Here is a 19,046-nt window from a genome sequence, read left to right on the forward strand (position 1 = left end):
GGTGAGATGGTTGGATGGCATCACCGACTCAGTGGACATGAGTTTGAGCAAACTCTGGGAGATAATGAAGGACAAGGAAGCCTGGTGTGCTGCAGTCCATGGGGTCACAAAGAGCCCAACATGACTTAGCTACTGAACACGACAAAGCCAGGTAAGGAGTAAAACACACAGTCGCTCTCAGAGCAGTCATCACACCCCAATAGCTAGCTCATTGGTGATGCCTTTCTGGCGCTGGAAGGCAAACCTTTCCTTCAAAGACATCCTGTTCCTCTCCCAGTTCACAGCAGAAAGCATCATCAGATGAGGTTCTGAGAGGCAACTGCATCAGTCATCAAGTTTCTTAAAACTGAACAAACAAAACTGAATCAAAATCACAACAGGTGAACACTGGAAAGGCCTTCCTCAGAAGACAGAAAGTTCAAGATCTCAAGCGGTGAGACTGGGCTTCTCCCCGATCAACTGCAATAAGAGACGCATTCTGCAGCCAGGACTAGGAGTCAGCACCATCAAGGTAGATGGAAGGACAGAATGACCCGCTGAGGCATGTCCCCCACACACTCCCCGGAAATTGCTGGCCTGAAATGATCCGGGTCAAGTTGCTTCAATTAATGAAAATGGAAATGACAAGCTGGCTTGGCACAGGCCACCACGGAGGACTATTCTGGGCTCTCAGCCACTCCCTCTGCCAACCGGGCCTAAAGACTGACATCAGACTTGAGATCCTCAAGAAGGAATTAGGGGCGGAAAAACAGGCAAGAAGATGTACAGGAAAATCCCATTGCAGTTGTTTTGTTTTTGACAGAATGAGGACCAAGATAAGGAGAGAGAAAAAGGGGGAGAGAAAGTTTCCCCAAATATATTAAATACATTATAATTCAACCTTGACCGGTAAGCTTGGGCTGGGGCCAGGCTTGGCATTAAGACCTCTGAAGAAGAAAGCAATTTAGCCTCCCCCAAAGCAATTTATTTCTGTATCAACTCATGGTCATACCTGGGAAGTTTATCCATGTGTCTAATGTCAATGTCTCACGCTCCAATTGAAATTATTTCCTTCTTTGGGGCATTAGGAAAAAATAGAAAACTGCTGGCCTATATCCTCCCAAAGAGGAATATTCGGAGAATTAAGACCTAGTCTGGGCTGGGCCTTAGTCTCTATTCCTCCCCTCCATTCCACTCATCTTTGCCCAGTGTATGCCCAGGCTGTTTCTGACCTTTTTTGTTTTAGCACCTGGACACCCCCTAAAACACCTACTGCTGTTTTCCATCCTAGAGATTCGTGGAACAAGATATGAAAAAGGAAGCCCCCTTTCCCATCTCCCATAGGGCCAAGCCCAACCCCTGGTTCCAGCCAATCCTGGCCCGGAGTTCATCCTTGAAGGTGGGGCTGGGAATTCTTGGGGCAATCTGACACCATGGTCCCCTTTTTCAAACACCCACTCCATGGAGGTGGCCAAATCCAGCAGGTGATGGGAGAACTCCCCAATCACCACCCTATCCCACTGGCACACAACCTCTTGCCCACATGGAGAGCTGATCCCTTCCTCAGTCCATGTGCCCAGGGTGCTGTGTTTAGAACTTGCTCACAACACCTTTTCCGCTTGATTTATACTATAATTATATGCTTGTATCTCCTAGCATCTGACAGTGAGCAACGTGAGGGCAAAGAACCATCTAATTCACCTCTGTCACCCCCTGCGGTACCTGGTGTAGGGAAAAGCACACAGGGGACATCAATAAATGTTTGTCATATTGGGAAAGTGAAGGACCACACAGCAGTCAGACACGACTCAGTCTTCCTCTAAGCCATCCTGTTTCAGTAAGGGGAAAAAAAAAAAAGAGGAAAAGTCTCTTTCCTCCCAACACACTCCATCCTGCAGAGTCTCAGAAGCACCCCTACCCCAAAGCCCAGTTTAGTTTCTATCCAGTTGAATATGTATACTTGTGTGCATGTGTGTGCACACGCATACATGTTGGGGTGGGACTTAGAAGACCCAATCACTCCTCTGAACCAGAACTGGATCACCATCACTGGGCAAAAAACAACAAACTCTGAATACGTATGTTAAGTGGATGGACACTCTGGGGTAGATATCCAAACCCAGATTTTAGCATGGCTTGTACATTCATCCTAGACACCTACTGTGCACCAAGTGTAGGGTTATATGTGACAAAAGGAATATGAGACCCTCTCCTTGCCTCCAGGACACCGAGTGCAATCCTGTCTTCACCTTGGCTGCATGTCCACAGCACAAAGAGAAAAACAGATACGAGGCTGTACTTCAGACCTCCCTAACCAACATCTCTTAAAGTGGAGCTGGGCCAGTTTCCTTTTTTAACACCTCTACATGTGAACTGACTCCACAGTTCTATCCAATAGAACTTTCCACGATGATGGAAAGTTCTGTGTCTGCATCATCCCGTCAGTAGCCTCTAGCCATGTGTGGCTCTTGAGCACCTGCAATATGACAAGTGACTGAACAGTTGAATTTTTCACTTTGCTTCATTTTAATTAAATAGCCATGCATGGCTAGTGGCCAGCGTATCAGACTGCAAAACTCTTGATGATCTCACATCACTTCAATTTGGCTTTAAAATACTTTTCACAACATTGGTTTATTATTTTTGGCTGCACCATGCAGTTTGTAGGATCTTAGTTCCCTGACCAGGAATCAAACCCAGGCCCCAGCAGTGAAAATGCCAAGTGCTCACCACTGGACTACCAGGGAACTCCCTCACAATATTGCTTTGTAGCAGCTGACATCACCATTCCCTTTGGCCCAGGAGAAAATAATGAGATTCCCCTCCCTAAGGACACTCTCATTTGTACTGAAGAACCTGCTCTAGGATGGCTGGGGAGTAGGGGCCAGTCCGGTGGGTTAAGGCCCATCGGCCAGCTAAACCACCACACCAGCCTCCATCCCCGGACTGGAGGAAAGGCAATGGGCACCCATTTGTTAGTGGTTGACATGAGTTGGGGAAGAAAAAGGAGTGACATTTCTGTTATGGACTGAATTGTGACTCCCCCAATTCCTATGTTGAAGCCCTAATCCCCAAGTGACTTGGAGAGGTATCTGGAGATAGAGCCTCAAAGAGGCAATTAAGTGAGGTCATAAGGGTGAGTGAGACCTTCATCCAATGTGACAGGTGTCCCTTCTAAGAAGAGAGATTACGAGGGAAGTGCGACAGAGAAAAGATCACAGGAGGACACAGCGGGGAGGCACGCCCAGGAGAGAGGCCTCAGGAGCAACCAAATCTGCTGACATCTGCATCTTGGACTTCCAGGCTCCAACACCGTAAGAAAATAAATTAAGTCCCCCGGTCTGTGGTATTTTGTTATGGCAGCCCTAGAAGACTAACATGGTGCCCTTGGAGAAAGGGAGGCCCAGGACTTTTTCAGGCCCAGGGACCTATTCAGCCCCTCCCTAGAAAGATGCACCCCTAGAATTGAGGGCAACGCCACCACTAGAAGCCAGATGCAGCAGTGACTCTGCCACACCTAAGTCTTCAAGTCATCTTGGTCACTCCCATTCAAGGGCCTTTACACACGGCCCAACCCTACCCCTACCCCCTCACGATTCCCACCCCAACACCAGGCTTTCGCACTTACCAACTCTATCGCCCCAGACATCTTCCCTACAAAGGAATTCCCTCCCTTCCCATTCCTGACCCCACTCACCTACACTGCCTCCTGTACTGGCCGGCCCCTCCCTCTGCCATCTGGCGGCTGTTTTCCGTGCATGTGTTCTCTGCACCTCACTTCCTTCACTGGACTGCAAATTCTCAATCAGTCTAGCATTCAAGACCTTTCACAAGCTGGCCCCAACTTACTCTACTTGTTCTCCCAGCTGAGCCAAGTCCATATGAATCTATTTGCCAGCCCATGAACCTAAGAGTGCTCTTCTCTAAGCTCTCCAAAACTGTCTCAGTCTCTAAAGCCACCTGAAATGCCACCTCCTCCAGACAGCTCTCCCTGACTACCTTAGCTAAATATATAAGGGAACAACGGCTTCGATCTCCACGCAATCACTTCAGTGCCTGAGCCAGTGCTCTGCAACATGGGCAATAACTACCTAGCACCATTGCACTGACAACAGAAAGAGGAAAGGAGCCCGAGGCACATGGGGTGCAACATCGTGATTATTTTAAAAATATTAATATGGCTGTGCTGGGTCTTGGTTGCAGCATGTGGGATCTAGTCCCCTGGCCAGGGATTGAAACTGAGACCTCTTGGAATTCTGATGCCAACCACCTGCAGTCAGTCAGGTTTAAGAGCAAAGTGCCCAACAAGACTGCCCTCGCCGCAGATGTCAACTTCAGGTTCAGGGGTCATCAGGTCACCTGCACTGCTGACTGGCTATGAATTCAGGGGTTCCTACACTCCCCTCAGGCTCAATAATTTGCTAAAATGACACAGAACTCAGGAAAGCACTCCACATATTATTCCAGTTTTTATTATAAAGGATACAAATCAGGATGAGCCAAATGAAGACACATAATGCAAGATCTGGGAGGGTCCCAAAGTGATTTCACATCCCTTCTCCCTTGGAATCAGGACATACCACCCTCCTGACATATCCATGTGTTCACCAGTCAGGAAGTTCACCAAAGTCTCCCTGTCCAGAGTCTTTATAGGGTTTCATTATGAAGGCAGAACTGATTGAAATCATTAACCTCGTGGTTGAGTTCAATTTCCAGCCCCGCCTCCCCTCCCTGGGGGTCAGGCTGATATCACCTGTCTCGAAGTCCCCACCCTCGGATCACATGGTTGGTCTTCGGGGCACGGTCAGCCCTCCTGAGTCAAATTTCAGCAAAAGCTCATGTGTAGTCTGAGGGTCCCACCACAAATGACAAAACTCCTGGCACTTGGGAAATGCTGAGGACCTAGAGGCTCCCTCTCAACAACCAAGAGTGGAGGCCACTCAATTTATTTATTATATAATGGGGAGGACACATATTAAAAATCTTGAGATCTGGAGATGGTCTATACCAGGAGCTAGAGTCCAGTCATGTGTTCCTTATTAAAGTGGTCTCTGCTCCTGACTGTATGCACTTTCCCAGCCCTTACTACAGGGGCAGACATGCGGCAGAGGTAAGAAATGAGTTAGCTGGAAACACCAGGCTCCCATCCACCTATCAAAGTGCCCCAAATAGCAAACTAACCACTCGATGGGCCTCTAACAGAGATCCTGCAGCTCTGGCAAGGTAATTAGAGACTTCATACCATTACCCAGCCACCCAAGAGAACCTTTTGCAAACAGGAAGAGGTAAGAGGGAAAATATAAACTACCACCTTCCAGCCCTGACGTGCAGGAGGGAAAAAAGGGCCAACACAAAAGGGTTTAGGAGCTTTTAATGCTTAGCCTGAAAAATCACAGGCTGGGTTTTCCATAAAGTCACTGGTCCATCTCTGGGGAAAGACCTTGCCCGTCACTCAGGATACGGGTGGAGGCCCAGACCGCCACCCCTCCCCTCACCCCGGTCTTCAGGGCAGAGGGGCTTGCTGTGTAGTGTAGTGTGTCCCCAGCCAGGAGGCAGAGAAGCCAGAAAAGGTGTAGTGAGCACCTGCGTGCCAGGCACTATGCAAGGCACTTTAAAGTGTTATCTCAGTTAATCCCCACACAAGCCCGGTGAGGCAGGGACCCCATTTTATAGATGAGGAAGGATCCTGAGGCTTGGAGAAGTCAATCCGCTTGTCCAAAATCACAAAGTTCACAAGTCTCAGGGCTGGGATGGAAATCCAGGTCTTCTGGCCTTTCCCACGCTGCCACACTGAACTCCCCCTGACCCACCCTCAGCCTCTCATCAGAGGTTCACTTTTAGCAGCCACGACCCACGCTTTGTCCCAGTGCCTGTGGGGAGACGGGTGAGCTGCAGGAAGCCATTCTAGGAGGACAGGTGGGGATCCTGGTGGGACCTTTTCTCTAAAACAGCAAATAGGACCTCAGAAGTCACTGTTGGGGTCTCTGCAGAAGAGAGGCTCCAGGGAAGCAGTGAGGTAGAGCGGCTCAACAGATGTTGGTTCTCTGTGGAGTTGGGTACCACAGATGGAAGGAAGGTGAAGTGAGCAGGAATCAGGTGGGCAAGCAGGAGCAATGTCAAAATGGCAGGTCCCCCAAACTGCGGAGCCCAGGGGGACCTTGTGGCTCCAGTCCAAGAGGTGTGTGGTCATCCGCTGGCCCAGAAGGACCCGGAGGCCTTGAACATGTCCTGTGCCAGCCACAGGGGTGCTCAGCTGGTCAACAGCGGCAGTAGGCCCAGCTCGTTCAGTCTCTCCTTGGCCACTGCCTCCCAGCCCTTGTTGGCCTGTGGGCTGCGAGGGGAGGGGTGCAGGAGCCCCTCCACCTGGACCTCGGGCATCAAACTTGCCAGAGCCCGCCGTGCCCGCTGCTCAGCCAGGCGGCCCACGCCCACCACCAGCCGCACCCCCAGCAGCTGCACCTGCCGGCACAGGGCCGTGTCACACACCCCCAGGAGCTGCTCGCGCTGCTTGGCCGGCAGCTCAGCGGGGGTGATGTTGCGCCCGCTGGGAGCCAGAAGGAGCAGTGGACACAGGTTGTGGACGAAACAGTGACGGAAGAAGACCTCAGGCTGTCCACAGAGGTTCCGGAAAAAGCCCCAGAACCGGGCACCGCTCACCTCGGACTGAGGGCACTCCAGTCCCAGCACTGGTCGCTTGGGGTGCTCCTGGGGAGGGGTCCGCACAGGCCCCCCAAGGCCCAACCAGTCCCGGACTACACTCACTTCCCCAAAGGGCACCTGTGAGGAGAGACACACGAGGGCTTCGAACTGGAGACCTGACGCCTGGGGTCTGGACCAAGCAACCCCTTTCCACCTTCCAGAAGGATCTGTCTCCCACTGCCCCCACCCCCACCCCAAGCCGGAAACTAGGATTCCTGGCCCTTGTCTGAGCCTGTCCGTGTTTCTCCAGTTTTTCATGTGGTCTATGGTCCAGAAGAATCTATTTGTTTGCCTCTACCCCAACTAGCCTTTGGGACCAGCCACAATAGACATGAGGGGATATCTGGCCCGACACAGGGAGTGATGGTTAACGGGGACGGACAGATGGCCTGGGACAGAAAGGCGGCCAGGGTGAGAGGAGACACAAGGACAGGGCTGACCGCTGCTGCCTGGGTGCCCTCTCAGCCCCAAGCCTCGAGCTGTCATTTCCATTGATCATCATTGATCACCTTTCAGCCCCCAGTTGGGGTCAATAAAAGCGATTGAGCCTCCTGCCCTGAAGCCTCTTCCCCTCCCCCATCTGCCGAGTACCCCCACGGAGGGGCAGTCACTCATCCGGAGGTCTGAGAGGGAAGCAGGCAGGCCCTGCAGCCTGCTCTCTTCCAACCTCTCATTGGCTAAGAAACAGAACCCGGGCTGCCAGAATGCCCTGCCTCTCTTCCCTGACCACCCCTGTCAACCAGTCTCCCCTGAGGAGCCCTGGTCCCTCTCCTGACCCCAATAACACTCTAGGGAGAGGGGAGATCCGGCAACGCAAGGTAAGGATGGGGCTGGCGGAAGGAAGGGCTCTCAGAGGCAATTAGTGGACCGCTCACAAGGGAAACGGAACTACCATTAATGTGCTTGGTTAACTACAGGCAGCAAGGCCGGGAGAGCGTCTGAGACCACAGGAGCCAGGGTATGAGGATGGGGTTGGGGGGTGCACCCACACGTGTCCCCTGTCATGCACATACTCCTCCACAGCACATGCAGCCAAGCGTCCACCCTGGACCCTCCCACTCCACCCCACAAGCTCTTTACCCCCGTCTGGGCCATGCCAAAGGGTCCTGGGTTCATGCCCAAGAAGAGCACTTGCTTGGGGCCCTGGCAGTAGCGGGTCACGTAGCTGCGATGTGGCTCCCACGCATATTCCACAGGGTTGTAGACGATGCCCACGAGCTCCGAAAACTGCAGCTGCCTCAGCTCATCATTAAGCCGAAGCTCTTCCTGCAGGAAGCCCTCGGCCAGGCTTCGAGGGGAGGGCTGGGGCTCCATCAGGGCACCTGCAGGCTGGAGGTGGGGCCCCGATGGGAAAGGCTGGGGCACAGCCATGCCACTGTCACCTGGAAAACAGATGGACAGAGGCCCCAACAGCCCCAGCTGTCGAGTGGGAGGGGTCCAGGCTGAGCAGGGCCCTTACAACCATTTCCTGGGCTCAGAAGACACTGTGTCAGTTAGCCCTCAAGCTCTAGGCAGGTCTTCACTCAGCCCAGTTCCTGGTAATGAAGGGCCTTTCCTCTCCTGGATTCAAGTACTCTTCCTCTTCATAAATCACCCATTGAGCATAGCCCGTAACCACCAGTCATCCCCCACTCCAAACCCCATTCCCACCAGGCATAGGTTTAGGGTCACTAGCTCCTAGGCCATGCCAAGGTTTTCAGTGAATATTTAGATGGCAAACTTTCAGCACTTTTACTGTCATCCTTAATAAAACAAGCCCATCCAGGATGGGCTGTGTTCTGGAAACCAACGTGCTGAAGGATGGGCTGCAGGTGCACAGCCACAGCGCAGAGACTAATTACAGAGCTGATTTCAATAGATGCCAGGTGGTGAGCAACGCTCTGTGCCAGGTACCCCTCAATGATGCATATAACAACCGCACGAGGTGGGCATTACTGCTCCCATGTTACAGGTGAGAAAACTGAGGCTTAGCGAGATGAAGCAACTCACCGAGGGTCACTCACTCAGCAAGTATGCAGCTGGAATCTGAACCAAATCATCTCACACAAGGCTTTGCTTTCCACCACCCACACCCATCTTGCTTGAGATGGTTTGATCAGCCACCTTGCTAATAATTCTAGAGCCCCCCCAACCCCAACCCAGCTTGTTGCCCACGTTGAAGAATCTTCAGTGGTGAGTGAGACAATTAGCAGACTCAGACTAGACTCCTACAAGCTATGTAACTACGGCCAGAGCTTCAGGTCTCCTCATCCAAATACTAAGAAAAATAATATCCACTTAAAAACACTGGAGACCCATGTGGTTCAGTGGTAAAGAATCTGCCTACAATGCAGGAGACATGATTTCAACCCCTGGGTGGGGAATATCCCTTGGAAGAGGAAATGGCAACCCACTCCAGTATTCTTGCCTGGAGAATCCCATGGATAGAGGAGCCTGGCGGGCTACGGTCCATGGGATCACAAGAGTTGGACACGACTGGGTGACTAAACAGCAAAACTTAAAAATATTACTGTAACAAATGGAATAAGATGTGTAAATGGTGGTCGGGGGAGCAAAGTGGGAAACGGAAGAGGACAAGAAAGAGAGAATGGGGAAGAGGCAGAGGGAGCACCCCAGCTAGCTTTGTAACCCACAAAGGCCACTCCTTCCAATCTTCCTTCTCATCACTCCCATGTGAACGCAGAGGCCCAAACCGATTGATCATTCCATTCACACTTTCAAAATGCCTTTCCTATCCAAAGTCCCAAAACCTAACACATGCTATTTCCACAAATTCACAGACTCCTTGACTGAAGCAGGACTGACTCCCCCATTCCCACACACACATTTGAGTCATACCTGCCCTTCCAGATGAAGCTCAAATTCTCCCTCTGGGAAAGCTGTCCCTCTTCAGGACACCGCAGCATTTGCTGTAGCTTCCCAGCCCTACCCAACCCAAGTAGGTCTGGAGTGGGGCTTGGGAATCTGTATTTAAACAAGCTTCCTCAAGAGATTCCGAGGGCTGGTGATGGCGGAGAACCACTGCATGTCACCATGGTTAGTGGCATCTTCATGAATTCACACCTTGCCTCCTAGACTAGACTTGAGGCAGATCAGAGAGGAAGCCCTGTTTCATTTTCCTCCATATCTCCAAGGTCCCAGCTTTTATCTGACAGTTAACTGTGTCCATCTCATCTTTTTTCAATGCTGTTTAAAACTACCTTCTGGGAGTTCCGTGGTGGCCTAGTGGTTAGGATTCCTGCTGTGGACCGGGTTCAATCCCTGATTAGGGAACTGAGATCTTGTAAGCCACGCGGCGCAGCCAATATAAATAAGTGAAAACAAAACTACCTTCTACCAAAGAGCCTTTCCTGACAGACTCCTCTCCACTTCTACACCCTGAGTTGACTCAAGGCCCAGCTGCCCGTTTTGCACTCTGCTTGCTTCTGAGAGCTTGCCAGGCTCTGGGCACGTCACATCTGGGCCTCCCACAGGGCAGGGATCATGGTTCTTCTCCCTCTCAACCCCATATGCAGGTCAAGAGTAACCTCTTCCCCCAGATGGGATCACAAGGTTGACACAACAGCTTGATCCATCAACCTGTTCTCTGACCCTAGCCCTGGGAAAGTGGGAAAGAGAGAGGAAAAAAAAATCCTAACTATGCTCCAATATAATATAAAAATTTAAAAAGTCAGGACTAAACTTAGGAAATCCTTCCCTAGACTGCTCTCAGAACTCTTTAACTGATCTGTCCGGGTGGCTACCTGGGCCAGCTAGACTCAAACAAAGGCTGAGAAGGGCGCTGTGGAGAACTCATTGTCTCCGGGGCCCTCCTTTGCATCTCCCCATACAGTGCCAGCATTAGCAGACTGCCTGCTCCAAGTCTGGCATCTCTCTCAGGTCTTAAGGTTGAGCCTACCTTTGATCTTTAGGGACCCATCCTGAAGACAGCAAGGCCAGGGATACACCGAAGAGTGACAAGGCCTTATTTTCAATGTTCTAGAATCAGAAGGCAAGAGCTACAGGCTTGTGTGTCAACTGACTCTAATTCTAGTCCCGGTTTCATCTCTAAGGTTCTCTTAAGCAAGTCATTTAACTGTCTTCTCTATGAGATGAAAATCAAAATTCCCATCCAACCTACCACCAGCTGTTAACTCATCCCCCCGCCCCCCAATATTTATGAGTCTCTTACATGATAGGCATTGTGGTAGTCTTTTGGTGGGGAAGAAATCCAAAATGAATAAACGACTCATAAACGACTGTGACATGGCAGATAAACAACTGTAATACACTGTGACATACTGTGATTCCAGTTTTAATGCCCTGAACAAAACACCATGGAAGCCCAAAGGAGAAACCAGGAAGTTCTATGTAAAGTCACCCACGGACAGACATCAAGAAATGTCTGTTTCTGAAATCACTGATAAATTACAGTGTCACATTAAGCACAAGTGGAGGGTGATCAACCGGTAAGTCTGGCCACCTAGGCTCTCTGGCACTAAACTCAGTAAGGGCAGAAGGAATCGAAGACACTGTCCACTCCCGTGTCCCTTGGGGGCACTTTAGGAATCCACATGGACAATCAGCAAATCCTTAAAACCAATAATGATAACAATAATACTAATAGAGCATGGGCTCAGAAGTTTCCAACACTTCATCTCTCCTCCTAGTTCGAGGAGGGTGCTGACAAGTAAGGATCCACAAGAAACCTCCACGTCCGCCCGCGGGCTCCGCCCGACGGGAAAGCCTCGTCTCAGCAGGTCTCCGGGGCGGTTCCATAGGCTCGGCTCTCTCTGCGCCGGGCGAGCCCCTGACGGAGAGAGGGGGCCCGAAACACAGACATTTCCACTCCCCACCTGTCACCTCCGGCTAGCCCGGGGAGCCCCTAGCCCGCCCCCCAGCGCCCCAGGTTCCCAGACTCCTACTTCCTCACCTGGTCCAGAGCCCCATCCGGTTTCCGGTTCCTTCTCCCCAGCCCCGCCGGGCGCGGAGGACTGTGGGAGTTGTAGTCCACTTTGTTTAGGGAAAGAGATTGGCATAGCTGAGGCCACTTCCGCCGGAAATACTCAAATTCCCGGAAAGTGTGCTAAGTTCGCAATAAGTAACTCTGGGGGTTGTAGTTTATTCTTTACACCAGGGCTAAATCCAGACGACTTGAGAAGTGAGAAGCTAAGCTCTGAAAGGACCTTGAAGATCCTGGGCTCTAGCTGTAAAAGGCATCACCTCTCCAAAAGTTCATACACTTTTCCCAAAGGGATTGTGAATCGAGGAGCTTCAACTATCTGCTGTCTCTTAACTCACCTGAGAGTATTAACAATGGCTACAGACTATTTCTAGCCCTCCTGCTGCTCCAGATATAAGAGACCTCTCCTATGCAGCCCTCCAAGGACTGTATGTAGAACACCCACGAAAGCACTTCTGGCATCTCTAGCTAAACTCCTTAGTAATAACTTTGAGACTCTTCCATTCCTCATTACTGTCCAAGCCCCTGTCTCCACAGTTTTACCATTTCACTTCTCTCCCTCCTCGGCCCTGCTGTCTACCCAGCCCTATTACCTTCCATCCTTCGCAGTCCTACCTCTGGAATACTCTGTCCAGGACACCTTTCTTGACAAATTCTAAGGCTGCATCTAAGAGTTCACTCACTCCCACCTTCCCAACCCAATACTAATGTCCAAAGCTGCCCCACTCCTAGATTTGTTCTTGTCCTGTGGCTGGATCTGTGTCTGTGTCCTGACTATAATATTGTCATTAGACTGGAAACCCCATGAGGTCAGTTATCTGGTAGATTCTTCCCATCCCCACCCCCTGAACACCCCAGCACAGCTATGCTGGAGACCAGAGGAAAGCAGTCTCCCTGCAGGTGGAAACCAACGAATCCCAGAAGAGGAAGAGGTGAGAGAGCAAGGATGCGACCCCCTTCTCTAGCCTCCTCTGCTCTCCTACCAACAGACAAAAACTAAAGGGTGCAGCAGGAGCTTCAGGGAACTGTGAGTCGTGACCCTCTGAACCACAGATGAGAAACCACCCCTACCCTTGTAAGACTTCGGAAACTGAATTAATCATCCCTTTCAACAAAGTCCATTATTTCCTGAGGTTTCATTTGTGCCAGATTCTCTCCCTCTCTGTCTTTGACTCTTTCTGCCTATGTATATGTATCTCTATCCCTAGTCTCTTGTATAGTCTCTCTCTCCGTGTACATGTCTCCCTGTCTCTGCTTTTTTCTCTGGAATGAGTGAAATAAGAGTATCCTGACCTTCTGACTGGCTCTTCACTCAGGTGTCTCTATCTCAGTAGATCTATGCGTTTCTGTGTTTCTAAACAAAAATTAGGCAGGGAGGGGAACCATGCTGGTGGTATTATCTTATTGCTTAAGAATTCTAGGAGGGAATTCCCTGATGGTCCAGTGGTTATGACTCAGTGCTTTCACTGTTGTGGTCCCAGATTCAGCCCCTGGTCAGGGAACTAAGATCCCACAAACTGCACGGCTTTACCAAAATTTTTTTAAAACATCTAGGAACGTCACCATCCTTTTGACAGCCTTCCTGCCGCCCCACCCGTCACCCCTTGCTGCCAAGCACCACCAGGTTGCCATTAGAGCAGCCTCTCCACACTCCAGGTCAGCTGGCAGGACAGTGATGAGTGAAGTGACTGACAGGCAAGCGGAGATCCCCAGGACCCCGACCCACGATTCCATCTTCCTGGAGGGGCTACATAACTGTTTATGTCCCTGTAAGCCCATTCACCCTTGGGAACCCAAAGATAGGGAGTCCCGACATGGGGACATGGGGAGAAACTAAGTCTTGGGCAACCTGCAGTCCCTGTAGCTGATCCTAGAGACGCCTGAGGGCCTTCTCTGTCTCTGGTCCACGCTACTCCTCCCCACCTGGTGAGTCCCTCTCAGGAAAGATGGATGTGAGGAGCTATCCCAAAGTGGGGGTGATGAGAAACAGAGATCCACAGACTTTTAAGAGATGGAGCCTGAGGGATGAGACTTGGGCTGGGGTGAGGCCTCCCACCCTGCCTTGTCCATGTCAGTCTCCTGGCCCTCTAGGAAGTCTCCAAGGGGCTGGCTGGCATCCATGGATGGAGCTTGTGGGGAAGGAGGAGAAGCAGACCCAAGCTGTGGCTTGGGCAGAGCCTAGAGAGTTGAGTCACTCTCTAGGGGCCAGCCGGGTTTGGGACAGGGTCCTCAGCTGCCCATCAGCCTGCTTCTGGAGCTGGAGCCCGGGTGGTAAGGGGTTAACCTGCTGGCTTGTTTTCCTTAGGTTTTCTTGGGCTGGCTGGGTTGTATTGGGCCACGAGCGCCATCTATCGGCCTCTGGAGGTCCTAGCTCTGACACCCAGCTCACTTGGGCTTCTAGGCTGATCGTTCAGCCCTTTCCCTGCTATCTCCAGGCTCCTAGGGGAGGAGCAGGGAGCTGTCTAGTTGCAGGGCTCCAGTGCAAAAAATGGCTATGGGGATTGGAGAAGGTGAGGGCCATGTTTCCCCCTCCCCAAGCACCAGGTATCACCCTGTTAGCTCCTGCCACCTGTGTCCTTGGGAATCCCAAAAGCTTCAGGCGTTTGACTTTTAGTGTAGCCATGTCCCTCTGCCTCAATGCACTGGGGGCTGTCTCAGTTGCCCAATAAACATTTAAAGGCATTGGTGTGGAGAGGCGATGTAGCAGAGGACTTTAGAGTGTGGTCTCTGGACTCAGACCGCCTGAATTTGAATCTCAGCTCTGCCACTTACTAGTGGTGACTTGGGGCAAGTGGCTTAATTTCTTTCTGCCTCAGTTAGCACAACTGTAAAATGGGATGATCACTGTAATCCATGTCTTCTTTTGTGATAATTAAATGACTTAATTACGTAAGGTGCTTAGTACAGTGGGTAGCACAGGATTGGAGATCCATAAAGATCCATAGTTGTTGTTGCTTTATTATGGCCATATGCCAGGATCTCAGGCAGATGCTAGTCTGAGGACCCCAGATCCAGGCCACAGAGCCACATCAGACACACAGACATGAGGACAAGACTAGGCAACTCATCCCTGGATATTTCCACAAAGAAATGAGCTAGATTTGGGGGCTGGAAGTTCAGGATTGCGAGGAAAGTGGTTTCAGGTCACCAAAGTCAACAGGAGATGGGATGAGGGGAAGCTGGAGGAAGGAAAGGCATTAAAGAAGAGGCATGAACAAGCCCTTTAAAGGACCTTGATTTAGAGAGGTGGCAAGGAGTCTCTGGGCTTCCCTGGTGGTTCAAATGGTAAAGAATCTGCCCACAAGTGGGAGACTCAGGTTCAATCCCTGGGTAAGGAAGATCCCTTGGAGAAGAAAATGGCTACCCACTCCAGTATTCTTGACTGGAGAATCCCATGGACTCTTTGAGTCTGGCAGGCTACAGTCCATGGGGTCCGGGTCACAAAGAGTCAGGCAAGACTGAGTGACTAACACTTTCACTGACACTTTCAAGGAGTCTCTGATGCATGGGGTGAGCAAGGACCACTGCTCCGCAAAGACCTGTCCTCCTTGGTACAGGCTGCAAAGTCTCAGGGTTTGATCAGGCTCCCCACACCTCCAAAGATACATCATATCACAGCCACATCCCAGAGCTTGCAGGGACTTCACGCTTTCTCTCCCAGGCTGGTGGGGTGGGGGAGGGGACTCACAAATGGAGAAAGCCATCTGCAGGTCCCACGGGTTCTGCTCCCACCTCATTCCTGGACCTGAAGAACCAGGGGGAGCTTGGCTGTGAATCCGTCCATTTGTTTCTTAACAGGTTTAGTCATCTCCCTGTCTCTGTGTCTTCTGTATCTCTGCCTTTATCTACCTTACTGGAAAATGGGTACATAGAATTCTTTTCCAAGGGGCAAGAAAGAGGGGCAGAATGATACCCTCTCAGTTAAGACAGAAACACAGAGCCAGTGGGGTCCCTAGTCCAGGCTCACCACTCCATCACCCCCTCCTCAGCCCCAAGGCAGCACAGACCAGCTTTATAGATTGATGGCCCTTCGCTGGAGGCAGGTGACAGCTTCCAAAGTCTCTCCAACTCAGGTGCTCTCCCTCTCCTGGGGCCTGGACGCCTGGGTCCCCAGGAGCAGGGACTGGCTAGATGGGTTGATTTGCATGGCTTACTTGGGAAGCAATTATCGGAGGAGCTGTCAGCTCAGCGCAGTGCTCTCCTCACTAATCGGATTTCACCAGAGCCTGGGGCTGGCAGGGGTGGGGGTGGGGGTGGCTGAGTAATTTGGCTTGATGCAGTGGTGGGAGATGTCGGGGCCAGGAGGCTGGACAATCTGTCTGAGTGGTGTGAGAGTTGTCCAGAGCAATTCTGAGGCAACCACACAGATATCAGACAGACAGACAGCCAAGGCGACTCGTCCCATCGCAGCGCCCTGCAACAAGAGATGGAAGTTGCACTTCGGGCAAAGTGGGAGGTATGTCTCCCACAGATTGAGCCAAATTGAGCAACTGAGAAGAGAGGTCAAGAAGAGTCTGGGAGAGGGACCAAGTGGCCAAGTGAGAAGACGACCCAAGAACCCCAGCTTCCAATCTACCCCTGACCCAGGCCCTGTCCTGCCTTGCCCTCCCAGTATACCAGCCACAGGGCAGGGAATTGACCGAGTCTTCCAGCCCAGCTCCTCTCCCTACAGTGCTTCCAGATCACTTTCCTCCCTTTGCCTCTGGCTCTGACACTTGCTGTCTCTGGTCCCGCAGCCTTCTATCTGCCCCCTCCTTCCTAACCACCCTGCCGCCCCGCTCCATCTCTCCCCAAGTTTTGCAGGGGACTGTTGACCCCTCTCCCTGCCTCTGTTCTCCGTCCCATACCTTCCAGGGCGGTGATGAGGGTGATAGCAAGAAGCCGCCTTTACTGAGTGCCCCTTCTAGACAAGACAGCACCCTAAGAACTTGATGTGGATTCTCCCATCTAATCCTCACGCTACAACCATGAGGGACATGCTCTCACGTCCCCGTGTGCTGATGAGGACACTGCTGCTGACCCAGCTTCCTGAAGGAGGGACCACACCTGGTCTTGGCATCCCAAGCTACCAGGACAGCCCTGGTGTGTGGCTCACATACAGTCAACGTCTGTTTACTGAAGTCATGATTGAATGAATGATTCACCCTCTCCTCTACTTCTGGCTGACCTCCAGCCGGGTTCCATCCCCGTCCCAGCTCGCTCCTGTTCTGACCCCCCTCCCCTCCCCATCACAGCTGGAGCTCCCTCACACCTCTCCATACACTCTGTGCTCCCACGCATCAGACAGCGTGATGCCCTCACCTGCTCCTGCCTTCGCACAATGGCCCATCTTGCCCTGCCTTGCCTGGAACATTCTTCCCTCCCCATTTCTCCCACTGAAAACATTCTACCTGCTCCCCAAGGCTCACATCAAACACCACCTCCCCCTGCAAGCATTCCCTGGTCCTCCCTTAGCCTGTACCTCTCTGGTGACCCTTGTCACCAACTGTTCAGTTTCACTTATTGCTAAAAATGTCTTATGAACCCTGCTACAGATCGACACTTAAGTTTTCTCTCCTGAGCACAGGCCCACTGCTTTGTACCTAGTACCATGCTAAGTCACTCAGTCGTGTCCGACTCTTCGTGACCCCATGGACTGTAGCCCGCCAGGCTCCTCTGTCCATAAGGATTCTCCAGGCAAGAATACTGGAGTGGGTTGCCAGTTCCTTTTCCACCTTGTACCTAGTAGGTGCTCAATAAATATCTGTTGAAAATATGAAGGTCTGTTCTCTGTTTTTATCTCATTTGGAGATGCTTTTATGGTGGTTTGAAAGGATCACTAAACCTTCAAGGAATCGCCAAGTTGAGGGTTTGGCACTTACTAGCAGTGTGACCTTAGGAAGATCATCCCCTCTCTGGACCTTGGGCTGGGCATTTCATTCTTCATCTAGAAGGCAGGACATGTGAGGCATCCTCGTCTTATTTGCATATCTGTCTATGAGCTGTGGGGATCTGTCTGTCTTTCTCCATTTTTCTGCCTCACCACTGAGCCTCTGCCTCTCATGCCCCCATCAGTTCAGGCCCATAGCCCAGGAGTCCTACCACATCTCCCTTCCTGTCGCTCGGGCATGTCGATTTGCCTGATGCTACCATTCCCTAGAGGGAGGGGAGATGGTCTCACCCTCTCCCAGGGAACCCAGTGCACCAGGCTCACCTTGGCTCCCTCTCCCCCTTAACAAGTGAGACCTTGTGTTTTCCCTCTGAAAATATTAATAATAAAGAAACAAGGCACTGGGCATGGAACTGGATGCAAATTGGCCCCAATTCTCAGCCCAAGGAAGAGAATGTCTGAGCTATGGACTCAGAAATCCTGTGCTCGTTTGCATGTCATTTGCATTATATTTACATGTGATCAATTTCATGTTCAAATGCACAATCCTCCCGCCCCAGTTTTTCTCCCCCAGGGTCCCCTCAGCCACTGCCCCCATCATCCTCCGCAGCCCCTGTCCTTCTTCCCCTGACTCCTGCCACAACCCACCTCATCCTTTTCCTCCTTCTTGCCAGGGTCCCCAGCCCGGCCCCTTCCTTACCCGCTAGGACCCACTTGTCCCACATCCAAAATAGACTCCTGGGGTCTTACCCTTCAGTTCAGGAGGGACATCCCTGCCAGCCCCCTCCCGCCCTAAGCCGGGCGGGCACAGCAGACAGCAAGCGCGGCTCTCAGCAAATCCCAGCCCCATTCAGCCTGGTGATTAATGGCGCTGCCCTCCCCATGAACCTGCCTTTAATACTGAGGAAGTTATGAAACCGCTATACATCAGCAGCTCCGGCCCCACTGCCCCCGCCCGCCGCCTCCTCTCCTCCACCCCCCACCCTCCAACTCCCTCTTCAAAATCTCATTTGAGTTCCTGCCGCCTGGGCCCACCCCTCCTCTGGCCTTTGCTGGGAGGAGGGGGTGTCTACCCCTGCCGCCATCCTGGTGAGGACCCACATCTCATTTTCCCTTCCTCTCTCCCCCCTGCTCCGCCCTCTCTCCCTCCCCACCCCCCACGGCTGCATCTCCGGACCCATTTAGAATTGCTGACATTTTATCTACATTACATACATCACTCCGTCCCCAGCAGCCATCTCTCATGGATTGGGGTTGGGGGGGGGGCCGGGTGGTCCTGAGCTTGGGTAGATGGTGGGGAAACAGGGAGAGTTGGGGAGATAGATGGCACTTCCTCTCCACCCCTTTCCCCTTGGACCCTCTCCCCAGCCACCTGGAAGGTTGTGCAGGTTGGTAACCTAGCCTCCTCATGTGAGTCCAAGCTATGTCACAACATCGAAAGACCTTTCCTTAGACTGCACAGACTAGGGAAGTCCATGTTGCCCAACACCCCTCCTTCCTCCACAGGGGCTCCTCCACAGGAGATTATGAAGGTGGTTGCTTAACCTCTTTTAGCTG

General features: G+C 51.8%; 1 protein-coding gene across 6 annotated transcripts; it reads right to left on the minus strand.

Annotated features, from left to right (window-relative positions):
* Nucleotides 1–4,435: 4,435 nt before the first annotated feature.
* Nucleotides 4,436–18,364, minus strand: SMUG1 (single-strand-selective monofunctional uracil-DNA glycosylase 1). 6 transcript variants are annotated; one of them, XM_025284309.3, is made up of 5 exons: nt 11,591–11,678; nt 10,850–11,467; nt 10,577–10,656; nt 7,759–8,060; nt 4,436–6,756 (listed from the first exon to the last, which is right to left on the minus strand). In XM_025284309.3, the coding sequence occupies exons 2-5, from the start codon at nt 10,858–10,860 to the stop codon at nt 6,229–6,231; spliced, it is 921 nt and encodes a 306-aa protein (XP_025140094.1). In that variant the 5' UTR covers nt 10,861–11,467; nt 11,591–11,678; the 3' UTR covers nt 4,436–6,228. The 6 variants fall into 6 exon arrangements, with proteins under 6 accessions (XP_025140094.1, XP_006063780.1, XP_025140093.1 ...); XM_006063718.4 differs by lacking the exon at nt 10,850–11,467 and having other exon boundaries at nt 11,591–11,642; XM_025284308.3 differs by lacking the exons at nt 10,577–10,656; nt 10,850–11,467; nt 11,591–11,678 and adding an exon at nt 18,240–18,364.
* Nucleotides 18,365–19,046: the final 682 nt, after the last annotated feature.

Source organism: Bubalus bubalis, chromosome 4, assembly GCF_019923935.1.
Source record: "Bubalus bubalis isolate 160015118507 breed Murrah chromosome 4, NDDB_SH_1, whole genome shotgun sequence".
NCBI lineage: Eukaryota > Metazoa > Chordata > Mammalia > Artiodactyla > Bovidae > Bubalus > Bubalus bubalis.